This window comes from Mauremys reevesii, linkage group 7, assembly GCF_016161935.1.
Source record: "Mauremys reevesii isolate NIE-2019 linkage group 7, ASM1616193v1, whole genome shotgun sequence".
Classification (NCBI taxonomy): Eukaryota; Metazoa; Chordata; order Testudines; family Geoemydidae; genus Mauremys; species Mauremys reevesii.
The window spans coordinates 66,542,672-66,560,660 of NC_052629.1; the positions used below are offsets into that span (position 1 = coordinate 66,542,672).

Genomic DNA, 17,989 nt, shown 5'->3' on the forward strand with positions numbered 1-17,989 from the left:
AAACTACCTTAGTTCGAGTTACTTACCCGTCCTCACGGCGCGGGATCGAAGTCTGCGGCTCTCCCGTCGACTCCGCCACCGCCGTTCGCGGTGGTGGAGTTCCGGAGTCGACGGGAGCGCGTTCGGAGTTCGATATATTGCGTCTAGATGAGACGCGATATATCGAACTCCAAGAATTCAATTGCTACCCGCCAATCCGGCAGGTAGTGAAGACGTACCCCAAGAGGCTCTCCACTGGGACCACTAATAGGACGAAAGTAACAGGAAGTCGAGGTGGCTGGCTCTCCCAGCAGTCAAGTCAGACACAAATAGGGTGGACATTTAAAAGATGCGTGGCTCCTTGCACTGGAGTATGCACTTGCCCTAGAGAATGCCCCTTCACCCACATGGGACTCCAGCACAATGCAAAAACTACAGCGAGCCAAGAGCAACAACCACATTCCCATGGAACCCTGGGAGGGAATTTTCACCCTTTCATTCTATTGTTTTTGTTTTTAACCCACAAATATTGACCTCTGTGAAATTTCAACCAAATGGACATTTCTCTCCCTGGAGACTTGTGAAAACCAGCACTTGAGGGGCTTTTGGTGCAGTGACCAAGCTCTGCCAACCTAACTGCAGGAGAGATACCTGAGAGGGGAAAGCATAACTAAGCACGTCACCTGGCTTTAGAACAGACCTTCCCAGACATGACTGTTCTCTATCCCTTTACTACCCCCTGTGCTGTTCAGAGTAAGGCCCTGACCTAGCAAAGCAATTCATTTTGGACACATGAGTAGTTCTGCAGCATGTCCCTCGAGGGTCTGCCCTTCCTGCCCTCCTTCCCCCTGTCCCCGCCCCCACCATGAGCACAGCCCTGCTGCATTTAGGACCTGCCAAGGGGATGAGGGGCAGCATCCATCAGAATTCACTCACCAAAGGGATCTCCTTACCTTCTCCTGGCAGATCAGAGATCCCATCCAGGCATATCTGACTTTCATCCACAGAAGAGGGCTTTAAAGTGTAAACAAGGAACAATCCAATCCTTTCAGAGAAAGAGGAAACCATTTTTGGTTAGCAGTGTTGCCAACTATCACTACTGTACTGTGAGTCTCATGATAGTTGTTGCTTTTCTTAAAGCCTCAGCTCCTGGAGTCATAGGATTATGTGAGAATCTCGGCTTTCATTAATAGAGTATGTTTCTAGCTCTTGAGGAGAAAAGCTTGAAAATGTGACCCCCTAATGACTCAAAAATAGAAGGCAAATAAAAAGGATCCCCCCTTTTAAAAAAACATGATTTTAAAGTCAGTTTTGTGATTTTGGGGGCCTGATTTATGGTTTTTGAACCACTGGATTTGATAATATTGGGTTAGCAATGCTGCAGGTGTCCATGTCCCCTTGGGAGCTCCCCTCATAGTGTTTCTGAGCGACATCTCACTGGCTTCCAGGCATGCAACACCCAACATGGAATCTCTAGCAGACCTGACAGGAAACAGCTGTGGCAACCCCTTTTCACTTATGAAATGCTTGAATTCCATTTTCCAGTTCTCATCACAAATGGATGAATGTTACACATACACAAAGCAAGTGACTGCAGTGCCACCGTCTGATTCTGGGAGTGGTGTTCCCTATAGACAAAAATACCACACTACAGGAACACTCCAGACACTACAACGTACTACAGCATTCCCCCAGGTTCAGGACAGTACAGGACCCCTGTTTTTTAATGATGCTCAGGGCCTGCTGCACTAGCCCCTTTCCTGGAGCCTGTGAGACAGGTGCTGTCCTTATTTGCTCGCACTGTACAGTACCATGCACATTGCCAGATCAAAACAATTAACAATAAATAAAACTTAGTAAGTTGCAGTCACCCTCATCTTTAATAAAGAAAGAGGCTGCCCATGGAGATTGCAGGTCCCAGCATGCAATGCTGCATCTGGAACAGAGCGATTTCATTAAAATCAAGATGGAGCTTTGAATGTTGGCCTGTATCATCTCAATGGCCCGCACCCCTGTGCGTGAGGGTAGTGGACAGCACCAGATGGGTCTCAGCTGGCCCACAGGACAGAGGCTGACCAGTCTGGACATAGGCTATCAAATACTGCAGCAATTGTGTTTCAAGCAGCTCTTTCCTCAGACAGTGATCAAGAGTTGGAATTCTCTTCTCCAGAAGGTCCTGGCAAAGGCAGTATCCACAAGATTCAAGAATAAAATGGCCAGTTGGACACTGTCCAAGCAATGGGATCAGACACCCATCAGCCTGGGACCAGCCTGCGGTAATCTTACCTACCTTGAGTAGTTCCTTACGCTTTTGGTCATCCCACTGAGGTCAACGGGGCTACCTGTGCTATATTCACTGTAAGGGTCACAACTTAGCTGGGGGTGATTCTCACTCACTTGAACAGGGCTGAATTAAATGCCGAATTGGCTGTCAGGGGAGTTTTCCCCTACAATTCCTTGGCAGGGATCTACAAGGACTCTGTCTTTGTCCAGAGCACAAAGCAGGGCTGGATGAGGTGGGTGTGATCACACAGTAGGATTCTTATGCTTGTAGGAGGACTGCTCACTTGTGAGCTGAAAAAATATCGCAAGGTCGGGGTTACCTAAGAATGTCTTTGGTGTTGAAATAGCCCTGCAGCAGGTAGGAGAAGATGGTACAGATAATGGTGACTCGTGAGCAGCTGATCTCAACGTCGTTGAGGAGGAAAACCAGTTTGGGCACCATTTGCATCTGGTAGGCGACTTTGGCATTCTGACATCCATCTCTGCGTCAAAGCAAGAGGAACGTTAATAGCCTTTACTGGAAAGAGCCAATTCTGCCCAGTTTCTGCTAAAAGGGTTCTGCGCTCACACTTTGTACCACGGACTTCTGACGTTGCCTTGGCAACCGATCAAAACTCTGTCAGACAAATTGAATATGTGTCAGAGATGGGGATCTGAAGCCTTCTCGGTGTGTTCCTCCCCCCTGTCTTTCCCCGGAAACGGCCGCCTTTCAGTGAGTTCAAATAAAACAAAAGTTATTGACTTGGAAAGCTCTGAATTGGTGGAAATAAATGCTGTTCTTGTAAAACTCAGCAAGAGACATCAGACGGGATCGTGCATGGCTTTTCAGTGCCAACAGAATGGAATCTACAGGCCACATTGAGGCAGCCGGTCTGTCTCGCCCTGTGTCTCCAAATATATTTAACTCTATCGTAGAGCTGGCTGGGAAATTATTCTTTCCTCTGTGCAAATTTGGGTCGGGGGAGGCTGTTAAAAATCTCAACATTATTTGGTCTAAATTTCAGTTTTAAACCTGAAATCTTTCATCAAAAAAGATTTTTGTGGGGTGAGGGGGAGAACTTTCACCCTTGATTAAATGAAAATGTTTTGTCTAAAAGGTTTTTACGGCAACAATGTTTTCAACCAGCTTCATTATTTTTAAAAAATCGAATGAATAAATATACATCTGGCTTTCTGTTAGGAGTTGTCTGGGTAGTGTGCCCAGCCTACTTTGGGCACTGAATAAATAACCAATGAAAAATAATATGCTATCTTCTCCCTCTACAAGTTGAAGATATGAAGAATTCTGACATTAAATTGATCTCCCTTTGAGGGCATTGTCATCCCGAGATTTGCACTGCAGAATAGCGACTGCTCCAACCAGTCCTTACAGATGTCATTCTCCAGAGCAGTTGTGTGCATAGAGCTAAACTGCAATTACTAAACTCAGTCATCTGGACTTGTTTCCATTCAACACATGAAAAACTTCCGATCTAGTCTAACCAGGCAAGATGACCTTTCTTTCTCTAAGTGCTAGGGGTCAAGTGCTCCGCTGGTGTAACCTCACTAAAGTCAATGCAATGTCTTCAGCCAGGAATTTGGTCCTATGAATCTGCAACATGGCCAACAGAACCAGTAAATGAAAGTTTGGATTTTCACAGGGCTCTAGAAAAGCTAGTTGCCTGCCATCTTCCATGGATTTTCAATGGGATCTAGGCACATAACACTTTTAGAGGCATTCAAAAATCCCAGCCTAAGCTTAGTAGTTCATCCTGTCTTTGCCATAGATACCCACTATGTACCTTGAGGGCCGCAGGATCTCCACAAGATGTGAAAACAGGGCAAGGTCGAGATTTTCTGGTGCATTTGACCAAAGCTGAAAGACAAATGAAACCAGAGATTTCACAGCTTCTTGAGTTCAGCTCCTTTTTCCCTACTGACATGAGATGAAATAAGTTTTTAAAAAATCAAATGTGTTTCTGCAACACATGCCTTCATCCCAAGATCTCAGAGCACTTTAAAAACATTAGTGAGGCCTCATAATATCCACATGAGGTAACAGAGTGTGTCTATTACTGATGGGGAAACTGAGGCATGGTGCTATTTGCCTATAGTGAGTCAGTGGCAGAGGAGGAGAACAGAACCCAGAAGTTCTGGTTCCCACTTTTTCTGCCCTAACATCCGCACTAAATCCATTTGGTTTAAAAACAAATCAGAAAACATGCAACACACAAAATCTAGTATGAGCCAGAAATGCCTGGAGGAAGTGTGGCCCAGTGTAAAGCACACTGGCCTGGGACTGAGTGGATTTGGGTTCTGACTCTGTCACTGATCTGCCATATAAATGTGGGCAAGTGTCGGTGCCTCAGTTTTCCCATCTGTAAAATGGGGACAACAATACTTCCCTTTGTAAAGTGTTGTGGATGAAATGTGCTGTATAAAATATAAGTATTATTATACCATGTAAAAGCACATGGAGTAAGCTATGTTGGGGGAAAAAAACAAATATACCATATAGTACATTTTTAAGTGAACTCACAATGACATTTTTCAATTTGCATCAAGTGTTTCTTGGATTTACGGGAAAAGGAGTAAAATAAAACAAAAAATGATAATTTCAGAAATATGGAAATGCAGAAATGATTGTGGAGAGAAAATATATCAGATTGCACAGTGCACAAAAGCAGGCAAGCTGCAGTTTGCACCCAGAGAATGAACTTCCACAATTGTTCTGACTGACATGCCCCAGAGAGATCTGCCATGAGTCTGTCTCTGAAACACATACTTGTGCAGCCCTGACTAGGGCCTTTTGCAGAAACTGAGATCATGTAGCGTGAGCAGAGTAATACCAGAGTGCTGGTGCTTTAGAAGAGAGCTAGAGAACAACTCTGGACACCCCTTGCTCTATAAAGATCCTCCTACCACATAGCCTGGTCCACCCAGGGCCTGGAACACCAAGAACACTACAGATTCAGCTCAGAGGCAAGGGCGGCTCTAGGCACCAGCAAAACAAGCAGCTGCTTGGGCAGCCCATTTGCAGGGGCGGCAGCTGGCAAGGATCCAGCCTGGGAGCTGAGAACCAACAGGGGGCCCTAGGAGCTGTAGTTCCTTGGTTAGCTCCCTGCCTATGGATCCAGCCCTGGAGCAGGGAAAGAACTACATTTCCCAGCATTCCCTTGGCCACTATCAACAGGAAAGGGAGGGGGAGGGAGTATGGTAGCTGAAACCTCATGCTGCAGCTTGCTGTGAATGGAGACTTCACTGCTAGAGCAGGGTGGCACTGTGAATGGGGAACAAGTGTGCCCAAGGAGTAGGTGGCTTTAGCCCAGATATCCCCTTCAGAAGACATCCCCAGACTGGATTAGGGGATCCCCAGACTGGTGTGACCTCACCTTGCAGCCCCCAAAGAAGGAATTGAGCGGACTAAATGGACAGTGCCCCTCTCTATCTGAAGCCTAGCAAGGGAGGTACACAGATCACACTAGAATTTAAAATGAAAAGTAAGGGAGAGGAGGGCTCTGGACCTGGGCAGCTTTAGATACAGTACCAGGCATGTAGGAGGATTTCCACTTCTGAGCCATGGAAGCAGAAATTGACTTTTCCTTTCCAGATTTAGCTAATATTCAGAAAGGGAATCTAGCACCTGCCTTCCAGATTTGAACACCTCAAAATTCAGGAGTGCTCAAGCTCTATTTGGGCAGCTGTTACTTCATTTCTCCCAAATCAAATATACGGATCCACTGTAATTTGCTGTAGAAAAAGTAGGATAAATTTGAGCAAGAAATGCTTCCCAGTGGTTTTTAGGACTGGAATTGCTATTTTCGACAGCCACTGCTTTTTTTTTTTTAAAGTTTTATTTGTTTAAAAGGAAGACAGTGATATTGCATTGGCAAATTCCCCATAGAAACAAAGAGTGGAACAAAAGAATAATAAAGGCATCTCAACTTTTCCTCATTTATGGAGGACAGTCTTATAATATGCATCCAGATATCCTCCAATCACACAAGCTGAAAATTGTTCCACTTTACTGCAGTTCTGTAACCATATGGGAACCAATCCTGTCTGTGTTCTGCGCACATCCAAAATTCCTGCTGAATGACCCGCCCTGGGAGCAAGTTACCAGTGAACCAGTGCTGGGGCAGAAGGAGGGTGCAGGTGGGGGGGGGGCGGAGAGAGCCCTGGGTGTCTGTGGGTGGGGGGCATTGATGAGGGGAAAAGGGGGAGCCCAGAGCTGGGGCAGCACGGGGTGTGGGAGGGGGAGCCCAGGGCTGGGATGGCAGGGGGTGCAGGTCAGGTGGGGAGAGCCCACAGCTGGGGTGGCAGGGGTGCGGGTGGGGAGGAGAGCCCAGAGCTGGGGAGCACGGTGTGTGTGGGGAAGAGCCCAGGGCCAGGATGACAGGGGTGTGGGTTGGGGTGGGGAGAGCCCAGGACTGGGGCGGCAGGGGGGTGCAGGGGGAGCCCAGGGCTGGGGTGGGGGCAGCTAAATTTTTTTTTGCTTGGGGTGGCCTGGTTAATGCTCACAGATGCAGAAGTTTCCCCCTTTGCAGGGGTTTTCTGTGGTCAGAGTTATCGGTCAGAGTGCAGAACAAGGTGGGTTTATTCAATGAGACTTTTTGTGACAGGTCCAGTAGAGCTGAAACCCTTTGCAGGGGAGCCATCTTTTCCAAAGAACAACTCCACACTAAGTGAAGGCCTGAGTGTAGCCTGAGCCTGAATTGCAGGGCACATGTGGTAACACACTCAGCCAATCTGGGACTTTCACCTTTTTCTCCCAGGGGAAGTGCCTGAGGAGCCATCCCTGGAGACATTTAAATGAGGCTGGACAAAGCACTGGAAAACAAATTGCAGGGACCAATCCTGTTTTGGCCCAGTAGATGGAGAGGGGTGGGAATGGAGGAGATGAACTATTAAGTCTCTCCCATCACTAATTTCTATGAAACTGGATTCAGCCCATGTGAGTGAATGATAGAAGAAATTCACCCTACCGTCGAGATCACAAAGCAGGACTGTAGCGGGGCAGTAACCCCGCTCCGGCCCTGAAGAGCTTAAAACAGCCTGGGGAGAGGGCTGTTGCAGGGGAAAGCGGCTACTAGGCTGATTGGGAAAGCAGCCGCAACTGGGCCACGCCCCAATCAGGCCTCAGCTGGCCCTATATAAGAGGCTGGGAGCCATTGGTAACTGGCAGTAGCCTATGACTGAGGTGAGGTGGGGACAGGGGGTGGGGGTTCCCTGGGGAGGGGAGACCCTGAGACTGAGGGGTGTATGGCCAGGGGGCAGCACCCCAGATAATGGGGTACTGGAGTCCAGGGAGGGACATGGGGGCCAAGCAGCAGCGGGACACTGGCCTGCAGAGGGCGCTCTGGAGGCTGGAGAGCTAATTCCCTGAGACGACCAGCAGGAAGTGCTACCGGGTGAGTCTGCGCCTGATTACAAGGACCCATCCAGCACATAAACCCCACTTATGGACCCAATCCAGGGTGGTGCTGACAGCACCACCCAGCAGATGCTCATTTACTCACAGAATGCATCCCTAAACCCTGACTTCAGTGGTGTATAGAGCTTTGTATGGGCCCTCTGTCTTGGGGGGAATTTCACCCTACAAGCAGGTTCCATGCTCCAGAGTAGATGACAAACTCATATTTGTTCAGCTCCTGGAATAATCAGGGTACTTGGACAATTGATGATGGAGTGGCAGCACCAACAGGACAAGCAATTAATCTCTAGCCCATCTCAAATTACAAACATACTTTTCTGGATTTGCTGGCTGGAACGAGACATAAAAATAACTTACCCTCCTTGGGGGAATCTAGACACAGACCCAAACTGCACCAGAATCCAGACTTCAAACACCCCATGTCTGGAAGGTACTTATATGCAGGGTTTTAATTGAGATCCACGCCAGATAAGTTGTAGCCTTCTCATTAGATACACCAGTTGAGAAGGTGCTGCCATAGAACTAAATTTATACTCTAAAGCCTCCTTTAATATAGTTAAGGGAACTCATACAATATTAATAGCTTTACCTCAAAGTTACTGAGAACATATTGGAATGCACCATAGTTCTTTATAGTCGAGGATTCCAAGCCCAGCTCTGCCGTGCCTGCTATGGAGAGCACCAGCTGTAAAATCCTGTTGTTTAGCAGTTTTGTCTTCCTCTTTAGTAGGTACACCAGGATCTGAAAAGAGTTATTGTGCATTCATTGAGCCCAAAAGCTGTAGAGAGCACAACAGAAAATACAATCTGTCTCACAGACCTTATAACATATAATCCAGTGTTATTACTAAATAAGACACGCACAGCACACTCCAGATACCGTATTCATACATGTATGTGTATTATTCATACACGCAGCATACACTGTACGTAAGACTGAAGCTTCAAGCACTGAGTGACGTTTTTAATATACATTGAAAATGTGGGGGGTTGTAATTGGCAAGCTGGCTTTCAGGAGGAATTTGACAGCAGAGCAGGAGGCTTTTTGGATAAGAAGCGGCAGGAAGGAGTGAAACACATGTAAACTCATGCTGCAGGAAAGTTACCAAGAACAACATGTGAATACACACAAAGAGCTCACTGCACTTACTCATGTTATTAGTTCTTTGTGAGAGGAGGAGATCAAAAAATTCAAATTTCAACTTTTTTTTTTAAATGAGAAACAGGGACACGTTTCTGTGAAAATTTTCTTGTTTTTTCAACTGGGTCCAGTCACGAGTGTTTGGGTGATCACTGCTGTATCTGGAAAGTGTTCAAGAAGCTCCCAAGTTTCACAAAAGTTAGAAGGAAGGATTATTCACCCAGAAATATGCACCAGAAAGTGTGTACATGGGTAATTCACCATTGATTAGTCTCCCATTTAGAAAGCTTCAGCAATCCAATAAGAGAGCAAAAACAATTCCATGTGACACAGGTGACCAATCACGTAGACGGAACAACATATAGCAAAAAGTCAAGACTCCAGAGTCTGACATTTATTTTCACAGACTGGTGAACACTTACGAATAATGACAACAATCACAGGAATCGGGATCAGATGGGAAAAATGGGCTAAATCCATCAGCTCATTCATTCACAATGAATAATTCCGCCCGCTCTAACATTCATTCAAACACTGTAGTGTGTGTTTCCAGATCCAGGGGGCCTCTCTGTTGCTCTTTTAAAGATACCTTCCATGCGCAGTAGGACTAATTATTTAGTGAGATCTCTTTTTAGTCTGGGTGACACCAATCATTTCAGTTATCCAATGTGATACACTCCACTGAAACTGCAGCCTTGCACTTGATTTCCACCCCAAACTACTATAGAATATAGATCATCTTCTTCCACAAGCCGGGCCCCAAGTTCATTCAAAACTCTGGGAGCCAACCCTACTTTCAGGGTTGCAAAGTACTGAAAGCTGAGTTTGGGGCAGATCGAATGATGCATTCTGAGATGCAGACCACATTTTTGCCTCAGCCCAGTTCCTAGCAGACAAAAGAGCCTCCACCATTATCACTAACTGTCCCCATTACTAGCAGGCTCAGCAGAGAGAAGTCAAGGACTGCATAGGCCATGGGGAAGGAACAGAGTTCTTGCCCTAAAAGCAGTTTTCCGAATGAGGGTTGAAGTATGCTGGCAGAGGGCAATATGTGGGGAGAGTTTGCACAGCTGCTGCCTCTGCATGACCTGCTCTGTGGCTAAGGTCTTAATACAATGGCCAGTGTGACACCTTTCATTATCATAACAAGTCAGTGAAGACGCAGTGACTCTTGTGAAGACTGAGTCTCATTGGCTGTGTCTGGGAGCGAGCCCTGCCTGGCTGCTTTCACCAGCAGCAGCTGAGCTGTGACGGAGATGATGGGCACAGGATTTAGAGCTCAGTCCTGCAGGACTCTCAGGCTTTCCCTAGGACTAACTTTAATGCGTCATTCCCATTGGCTGCAATGGCCTTTGGGCCAGGCCCTCAGAGAGGGAGAGAACACGTAATGCAAGTGAGCACCTGGAACAAGAGGGGCTTGTTCTCACCTGGTATCCGCCGATGTGGCTCATCAGCTTCTCACTCATGGGGCTGCGGTTCAGGACGGAGTTCAGGACTTTCACCGCGGCGTACATTGCATGGTCATCCCGGGCCATGGCAATGAGGCCTAGCAGAATGGCTGGGCCCCCAATAAAGTTCAGGCTGTTAGCTGCTGGGCAAGACTGGAACACTCGTACCCCTGAGGAGAGACCAACAGTTACTGCTCCATGAACCAACATGGAACAAATCTAGAGCTGGACATTAATGGGCACATGACTGCAGTACAACAGGGATGCCCTGTTACCATGCTGTGTCTCCGGGCAGGGGAGAACTTTCATCCTGAGAGTGGACTGCAGTAAATCTCTGAATTCTGCTGCATCTGAAAGGGAGGGTGGTGCATTTGCTCAACAACCCAACCGAGAGAGAGATGGGTCTGAGCAGCAATGCCTGAATCTGGATCAGAACTCCAGAGAAAGCCAATCTGCAATGTTAGTCATGGCCATTATTGTCAGGGTAGGGACCAGCCATGAAGCTGAGTTCTAGCTCTGAATCTCTCCCTAGTTCAAGGTTATTCTGAGCCAGAGTTTTGGTTTGGGCTCATCTTCAAGAAAACCTACAGCATAAGACAGATGAAGAGAAATGAAACTGCAAGAGGAAAAGGTAGAAATGCCATTAACTAACTGAGTCTGGCAAAAGGGCTCATTATTCTACAGCATGTGACTGTGACATCATTCCCAATGACACCTATGAGACTTTGGAGCCACATCCACTACATATATCTGAACACTACCAAACGCCTTGAAGCTTAAGGCATTAGAGGCAAGTTATCTCTTCAGATACATGTACATGCCGGGGTCCCATTGATTACAATGGGAGTCCTATGTACACATTTCAGGACAGAACATATAAATGTCTGAAGATCCAGTCTGACTCATCCCGGGTCTCATGCTCTACTTTTCCATTCCCCCAATTTGTACTTACCAAATTGGCCCACAGCCACCGATCCAATAGTTCGTAAGGGACCAGCGAGGTGTCCAGCAATGTTTCTAGCCAGGAAAACTGGTGTTGAACTGTCACGAGAGATGATCCCCATCTAAAATAGACCAAAAAGACCATGTAGGAAACATTGTTGGAGGTTAAATCGGGGGTGGGGAAGCAGAGGAGGAACCAAGGAATCGGGGATTGTATTTGTTTGGGATTATTTTAGTATTTTTAGACTATTATAGAACATTTCATGTACAAAGATAAACTGTTGCTCAAAATTGATACCACAAGGGGATCCAAAGTCAGAACTGCTCGTCCAGCCCAAATATCTCCTCCAGCTCCACCACACATGCCCTTTACTATTCCTATCATGGGTACTGCATTGGCAGGGCCTCAGAACAGCAATGCGGACAACCTATAGTACACGCTTCAAATCCCAGGGACAGCTGAGTGAAATGAGGCACCCACTGAGGTGCATTCCCCTTCCAGGGCCAACCAGGCGCTCACTATCAGACCCGCCTGGGTATGATCAAGGAGGTCCCTGTCCCACTGAAACAGGAAAGGCAGCTGAGCAGCAAGGAGAGAACTAGAGGCCATCCAGCTCACAGGGACTAGTCGGACCAGGCTCAGAGACTTTGCTGGAGGATGTTGAGTTGAGGTGTTTGTAAACCAGGGGTCCTGGCTACTGAGGAGTAAGGGCCTCTCGACCTGTTTTACAAATGTTCCCTCTGTGAGGCTTTAAAGGGGACATACTCATTTGGATTAGTGGGTTTGGTTTTGTTCCCCTGGCCTCCAGGGGCACACTGGCGCAGCCCACCCCCTTACACAGCCTTAGGCATGAATAACCCGCTTCTGTCATTATTTCAAGGCAGGATTTTAACACCACCTGAGCACTGTCAGAGCTCTATCTGTATCTCCCGCTCCAGCTAAAAAAAAAACATGGTGAAGATGGAGTTCAGGTCAAGAGTGCTCGCCAGTAACTTAAGAGTAAAAAACCTTTGGAAATTAGAGCTAAAGTACCCAAACATCCATACTAAGCCCAGTGTTGACCCTCCTAAGATCCAAAGCTGCTCCCTCTGGATTTAAGAAGCCTGCCGGGAGCAAAATCTGGGAGTGGGAGGAGGAATCAGGGCTTTGAGCCAGGAGTAACACAGAAGGGATGTGCAGAGCACTCAGGGAAGCTACCTAAGAACCAATGACCTATAGGATGTGAGAGGCTAAGGAAAGTCTGTCGGGTGAGGAGCCCTGTGCACATTGGGCTGAGGATGAGGGAAATCCTGGAGAACGTAGCATATCTGTAGAGCTACAGGAGTCCCTGGGGAGGTTAGTCCACTACTCCCACTCTGCTGCCGTGGGCTGCAGCTTCCTCACAATTTACTGCACTCAGAGGCTCACGGATGTGACACAGCGCATCCTTCTCCACCATTTCCTGGAGTCTCCACCATTTCCCTTTCCCTCACCTTTGGAACAAAGAGGTTCTCCTAGTGGAAGACACCACCACACCTAACCCCCTACGCATGCAATGGTTCTGCTCTGTACCCATTGCTGGAGGCACTGGTGGTGGTAAAAGGTGTGTACACATGCAGAGTCTGCTGCCATCTGGCTCCCCCGTGAAGGATACTGCAGATAATACCCCACCTGACACCTGTGGGTGAGGGGCTTGAAGACTGTCACTGAAGAAATACCATAGTATCTGCACTTCACTGCCTCTCATCGGACCCCCCTGGGGGCTAGACTGTGGCTGGATGTTGGGATGGTCAGGTGTCTCAGATGCAGAGGCATGAGCCAATCAAGTGTTTTTTCCTCCTGGCATCACTCCGTTAAGGATGTTAGAGAGCTTTAACTGTGCATCCCTTACTTTGCCATGTCTGCATTTCTTTTAAGAGTAACTTGTATCCTGAACCATGTGAGTTTGTAACAGTTCACTTGGGGATAATTACAAAATACCTGTAAAGTTTTTAACCCCTACGTTATTGATATACACTCAATTTCAACTCCAGTTTTAACAAAAAAAATTTTTGTCCAGGAATGTTCTTGTTGTTAAACAATTTTATACATGAGCACTCAACGAGATACTAAAAGAAAATGCTACCATGTGACAGTTAATGGATCAAAGATTTGTAACAACAGACCTTAAATCATTTAAAAATTACAGTCATTGACGTAACCCCCAGGCCATAAACCAACCACTAATTGACTGAGACCAAGGAAGAAAAGTCTCCTATGGACAGGTTATTCCATAATTTTGTTTTATGACTTTTTGCACCTTCCTCTGACACATGTGGTGCTAACCGATATCTGATATAGGGTACTGGGTTAGATGTACCATAGCCTTGATCCACTATGGTGATTTTTGTGCTCCTGGTGTTCTTATGATACTAACATTTGGTTTATTGGACAAATGCACAAAGGTGACAACCCCAGTTTGTTGGTTATTAGATAACATTTTTTAATATTGATCTGCTCTAGGAATTATTTGGGGGGGGGGGGGAGATCTCTGGCCTGTTATACACGAGGTCAGATTAGATGATCACAAGATGATCCTTTCTAGCCTTGGAATCTATGAATAGACCTGAATGAATTTTTTTCAGCAAACAGAAATTTTGCCAAAAATGCGTTTTTCAGGGTTCCAAAACTACTTGGGGTCCAATTTAGTATATCGTTTCAGCTGAAAAAAAAAACTGACTTTTTTTTTGAAAAAGGTCAAAATGGTTTTTTTTGCAGTTTTTAAACAAGCCATTTCGACATTTTATTTTGTCGTGCAATTTTTGACTCAGAACAACATTTTACTTAGAAAATGTCCTTTTAAAATGTCAACCATGATTTGAAAATATTATTTCAAATGGACATTTGAAGCATTTCATTTGACCTGGCCAACTTTTTGTTTGTTTGTTTTTCGTTTAATCAAGAACAACAGGAAACAATTCCGTTTCCATTTGAAATAAAACAGGGTTTTTTTATTTTTCGGTTTGACCATCAAACCCGAAAATCAATTGTTCGCTCAGCTCTAGTTGTCAATTACATAGCAGCCTTTGGTGCACATAGTGTTTAAGAAGACAAGTTTCCTCCTGTAATGCAAATTGGTTTGAATCTCCTCCCACTTCCTTCAGTGCAAATCAGGAGTAACTCTGCTGAAATGAATGGATTTACATTAATGTAAATTTGGTGTACATGGGAAGAGACTCAGATCCAGGAATTCAGGGAAAGCACCAGAGCGAGGAAGTTAAAACAAAACCAGAGACTTTGCTCCAAGAAAATGTGAATGCAAAGGTGCCCGTCTGAAAGCAAAGGAAGAGAGCCTGTGACCTCTTTGGCGATCAGCCGACTGTCCACTTCGTTGTAGCAGCTCTTTATGTCTTGGATGGTGGTGGTGGATGAGCAAATGGCGTTGATCCCAAATGAAATTCTCTCCTCTGCAACCAAGGCTGTGAGCTGAGGCTCTTTGGAGTCATCATTAGCTAAAACAAGAGAGACTTTTAAACCTGTGAGCAATTTCACATTCTCAGCACATGAGCCTAAAACAGGTAAGTGGATAAAATGTGAGAGAGAAGGGGGTGTTTAGAAAGGGCTCCGCTTTGATCTAACCAGAACCACAACTGAACCTACATCTTTGCAGCCCACAGGCTGGAATTTGCCAGCATGGGCACCAGTAGGAGCTGCACTCAGCTTTTCTCCACTGGAAACTGCTCTTTGTAGATCTTACCACCAGCATCTCCATGAACCCAAGAGTTGAGAGCACGACACACAGTGCAGGTTTCATTAAGGAGGTATCTGTCACTGTATAATTATTCTCATAGGATAAATCCTTGCGTCTCCACACGATCCAAGTAAAGAGGCTGGGCAGTGGAACCACTCCATGAAGGACTTTCCACACCCACCCACCGAGAGTTAGGGAATGGTTTACCCCATAGCTATTATACCCTGTTCTCCAAGTAATTCCCAAGCCCTGTGTTGGGAAACTGAGTCAGATCACTGAGTTCCCGGATCTGACTACACCTAATTTGTTGCACAGCAGTCGCCCCACTCTTGGAGAGAGGACGTGGTGCATCCTGGCAGTCACGTGGCCATGGAGCATCATGGGAAATGAAGTCTGGCTGGGGATCCCAGGCTATAGAGGAGAATGGGCGCACGAGACTCCCAAACAACAACTCCCATAAGGCGCTGCTGCAGAATCAAAATATTTTGGCTTTTGGCTGAAATATTTTGATTTTCAAGCATTCAATTTTTTGACAAAAAAAATCTAAGTTTTCCCTAGAAAGCAGACATTTTACATGGAAAATATTTTGTCATCAGAACCCCCCCTCAATTTTCCATTGAAAATCAGTTTTGATGAAAAATTTCACCCCACCTGTACCCTTTGCTTTAGACTGCAGCTTCAGCAGATGGGTTTGTTCCACTCTTTTAAAGTGGGAGAAGACATCCCCAGCCCACTGACTTCCTAATGCAGAGGTGGATACACTCAGCAGTTGAACAAGCAGCAATCAATAACTAAAATGTACTGGAGATGCTCTGTCTGCCTGTTTAATAATTGAAGCTAACAGTATACTTTAGTTAAAAAGCTTCTTCATTAAACTGAATGTAACTTCGTGCTCCCTGCCTCCCGCTCTCTCCCCCACTGTGTTGCACCACTCTCCTCTGAGGGCCTGTGCAGCTAAGGAGATTGCTGTTTCCTTTTCTGCTATGTTTTTGTCTAGCACTGCACATCCCAGTTACAAAGGTTCTTCCTTAATGTCTGCCTCACCCAGACTGGAGTCTCCATAAATAACAAGATGCCCACAGACAATGAAGAGGGTTAGTACAGTGGTCAAGTCACTGAGCTGGAACTCAGGAGTTAGAGCTCTAGTCTGGGCCGGGGGAGATCGGCGTTCAATTTCGGCTCCGCCACAAAAATCCCATGTAACCCTGGGCAAGTCACTTAGGCCTGGTCTGCTCTTGCAGCAGTGTGTAAGGTACATACCCCAATGGAAAGCAGGCTGCTTCCACATTGTAGCGTATAGCTCCATGGAGCAGCGAAAGGCTCCATCAGCAGGGGGAGGGGCAGTGAAAGGCTCCGGGAACAGCAGGATTCTATACAGCTAAAAACAGCCACGTAAATGGGGGAGGCACGGCTAGGGCATGTAGAGAGTCATGTAGGGTATACACCCTAAGGTTCTAGTGTCTCTGTACTCTACTCGCCTAAGTAGTGCCTCACCATCTATGCTGCGATTTATACCCATTTTGGGGGGGGGGGGTGTAGTGTCTGTACTCAACATGCCACTGACAGTGTAGGCATAGCCTTAGTCTCTCTCGGCTTCAGTTCCCACAGGTCACATGAGGCTAGAGGCACTGACCTACCCAACGGGGCATGGGGGGAGGGGTTCTGAGGAGAAATACACTGACGACTGTGACGCGCCCAGATACTACGGTGATGGGGGGGCATAGAAGCATGACAGATCGATCAATCTCATTTAATTCTTGACTCTGTCACAGATGCCCTGGGCGAGTCACTTAAAGCCAGATTATGAAAAGTATTTAGGTGTCTGAAGATGCAGATAGGAATTCTGGCACTTTTGAAAACCCCACTAGGTGCCTAACTCCTAGCAGAGGCCTAGCTCTGTGCCTCAGTTTGCCCTGTAAAATGGGGATAATTATACTTCATTCCTCTCACTCTCATCTGTCCCGTCTGTTTAGATCATACGGCCTTACTACACACATGCCCAGTGTCTAGCACAATGGGGCCCCATCTTGTTGGGGGCCTCTAGACACATCGGGAATGTTAACAATGGATGATAATAATAAACCACGGCAGATGCCCAGTGTGGCACGTCCAAGTCCCTGCGTACCTGGAAGCTGCACTGCCTGGAAGTTACTGAAGTACCGGGGCCCAAGCTTGTTAATCACCTCCACGGTTTCCCCAGAGATCGACTCTTCAAACAAGTATGTTGGGCCCAAGCGCCAAGCCAAGGAGGACTTCTGTTTCCAAACGCGGGGGGTAGCTATGTAGCCATAGATGTCGACGAAGGAGGACGGTTCCATGGAAATACAGCTCCCGGGTAAGGGCTGTATGTACTGCATCTGCACCAGAGAAAGAATTCACTTGTGTATCTGCGGAGCTGTAGGGCCCCTGCCCAGCAAGATACTGTCTGTCCTCATCCCCGCTGAAGTCAAGGGGAGTCACAGGTGCTCTGCATGTGATGTCACAGGATCAGGTCCTTACTCAGTGAAAATCCCAGTTACATAAGGACTGACATTAACATGAGGAATCACACTGTTTCGCTCAGAGATCACGAAATTACACCAGGCTAAATTCATCCCTGGTACAATCACACTGACTTGAACTGGTTTCCACTAGGGATCAATCTGGCCCATTCTTTGCAGCACTTAAACTAGGCATTTGTAGTCTGGTCACCTGATACATCTGGTCTCTCCTTCCTGGAACGAGATAACAGATAGACCCCCAGCGGGATCAATAGTCTCCGAAGTGTGCTCTGTGTGCTATCAGTGACCTCCAGAGCCCTTGCCAGTGATCTGTGAAGACCTTCTGATTCCCACAGGGCTGCTAAATCACCTCTTTGTTCTCAGCTGCTAAAGAGCAGCAAAGAAGCAAAATCTACATTAAATACTTCCCTGATGCTACATTTCCATGTCAGCAATTACTATAGTTGTAACAGGGATGTTCAGTAATGAGTTTTGGGTTCCTAACTCCTTAAGCAACTATGGAAATCCTGGTGTTGTCCTCCAGGAATCAGCTGTCGCTTTACATGACTATTTAAAGCCTCAATCCTGCAACT

At 46.5% G+C, this 17,989-nt stretch overlaps 1 protein-coding gene across 13 annotated transcripts in view; it reads right to left on the reverse strand.

Annotated features, from left to right (window-relative positions):
• Positions 1-17,989, reverse strand: part of WDFY4 (WDFY family member 4) — a 251,942-nt gene that overhangs the window by 143,779 nt on the left and 90,174 nt on the right. For 11 of the 13 annotated variants that reach the window (XR_005601150.1, XM_039546658.1, XM_039546659.1 and 8 more), the window contains 8 exons: positions 17,042-17,273; positions 14,526-14,677; positions 11,217-11,328; positions 10,244-10,434; positions 8,265-8,417; positions 4,044-4,117; positions 2,583-2,744; positions 933-1,024 (listed from right to left, as the gene is read on the reverse strand). Coding sequence is in view for 12 of the 13 variants with exons in the window: in XM_039546658.1 (XP_039402592.1) it covers positions 933-1,024; positions 2,583-2,744; positions 4,044-4,117; positions 8,265-8,417; positions 10,244-10,434; positions 11,217-11,328; positions 14,526-14,677; positions 17,042-17,273 (1,168 nt within the window). In the remaining variant the exon portion in view is untranslated. The remainder of the gene's footprint in view (positions 1-932; positions 1,025-2,582; positions 2,745-4,043; positions 4,118-8,264; positions 8,418-10,243; positions 10,435-11,216; positions 11,329-14,525; positions 14,678-17,041; positions 17,274-17,989) is intronic. The other 2 variants (XM_039546660.1, XM_039546668.1) reach the window with 2 other exon arrangements.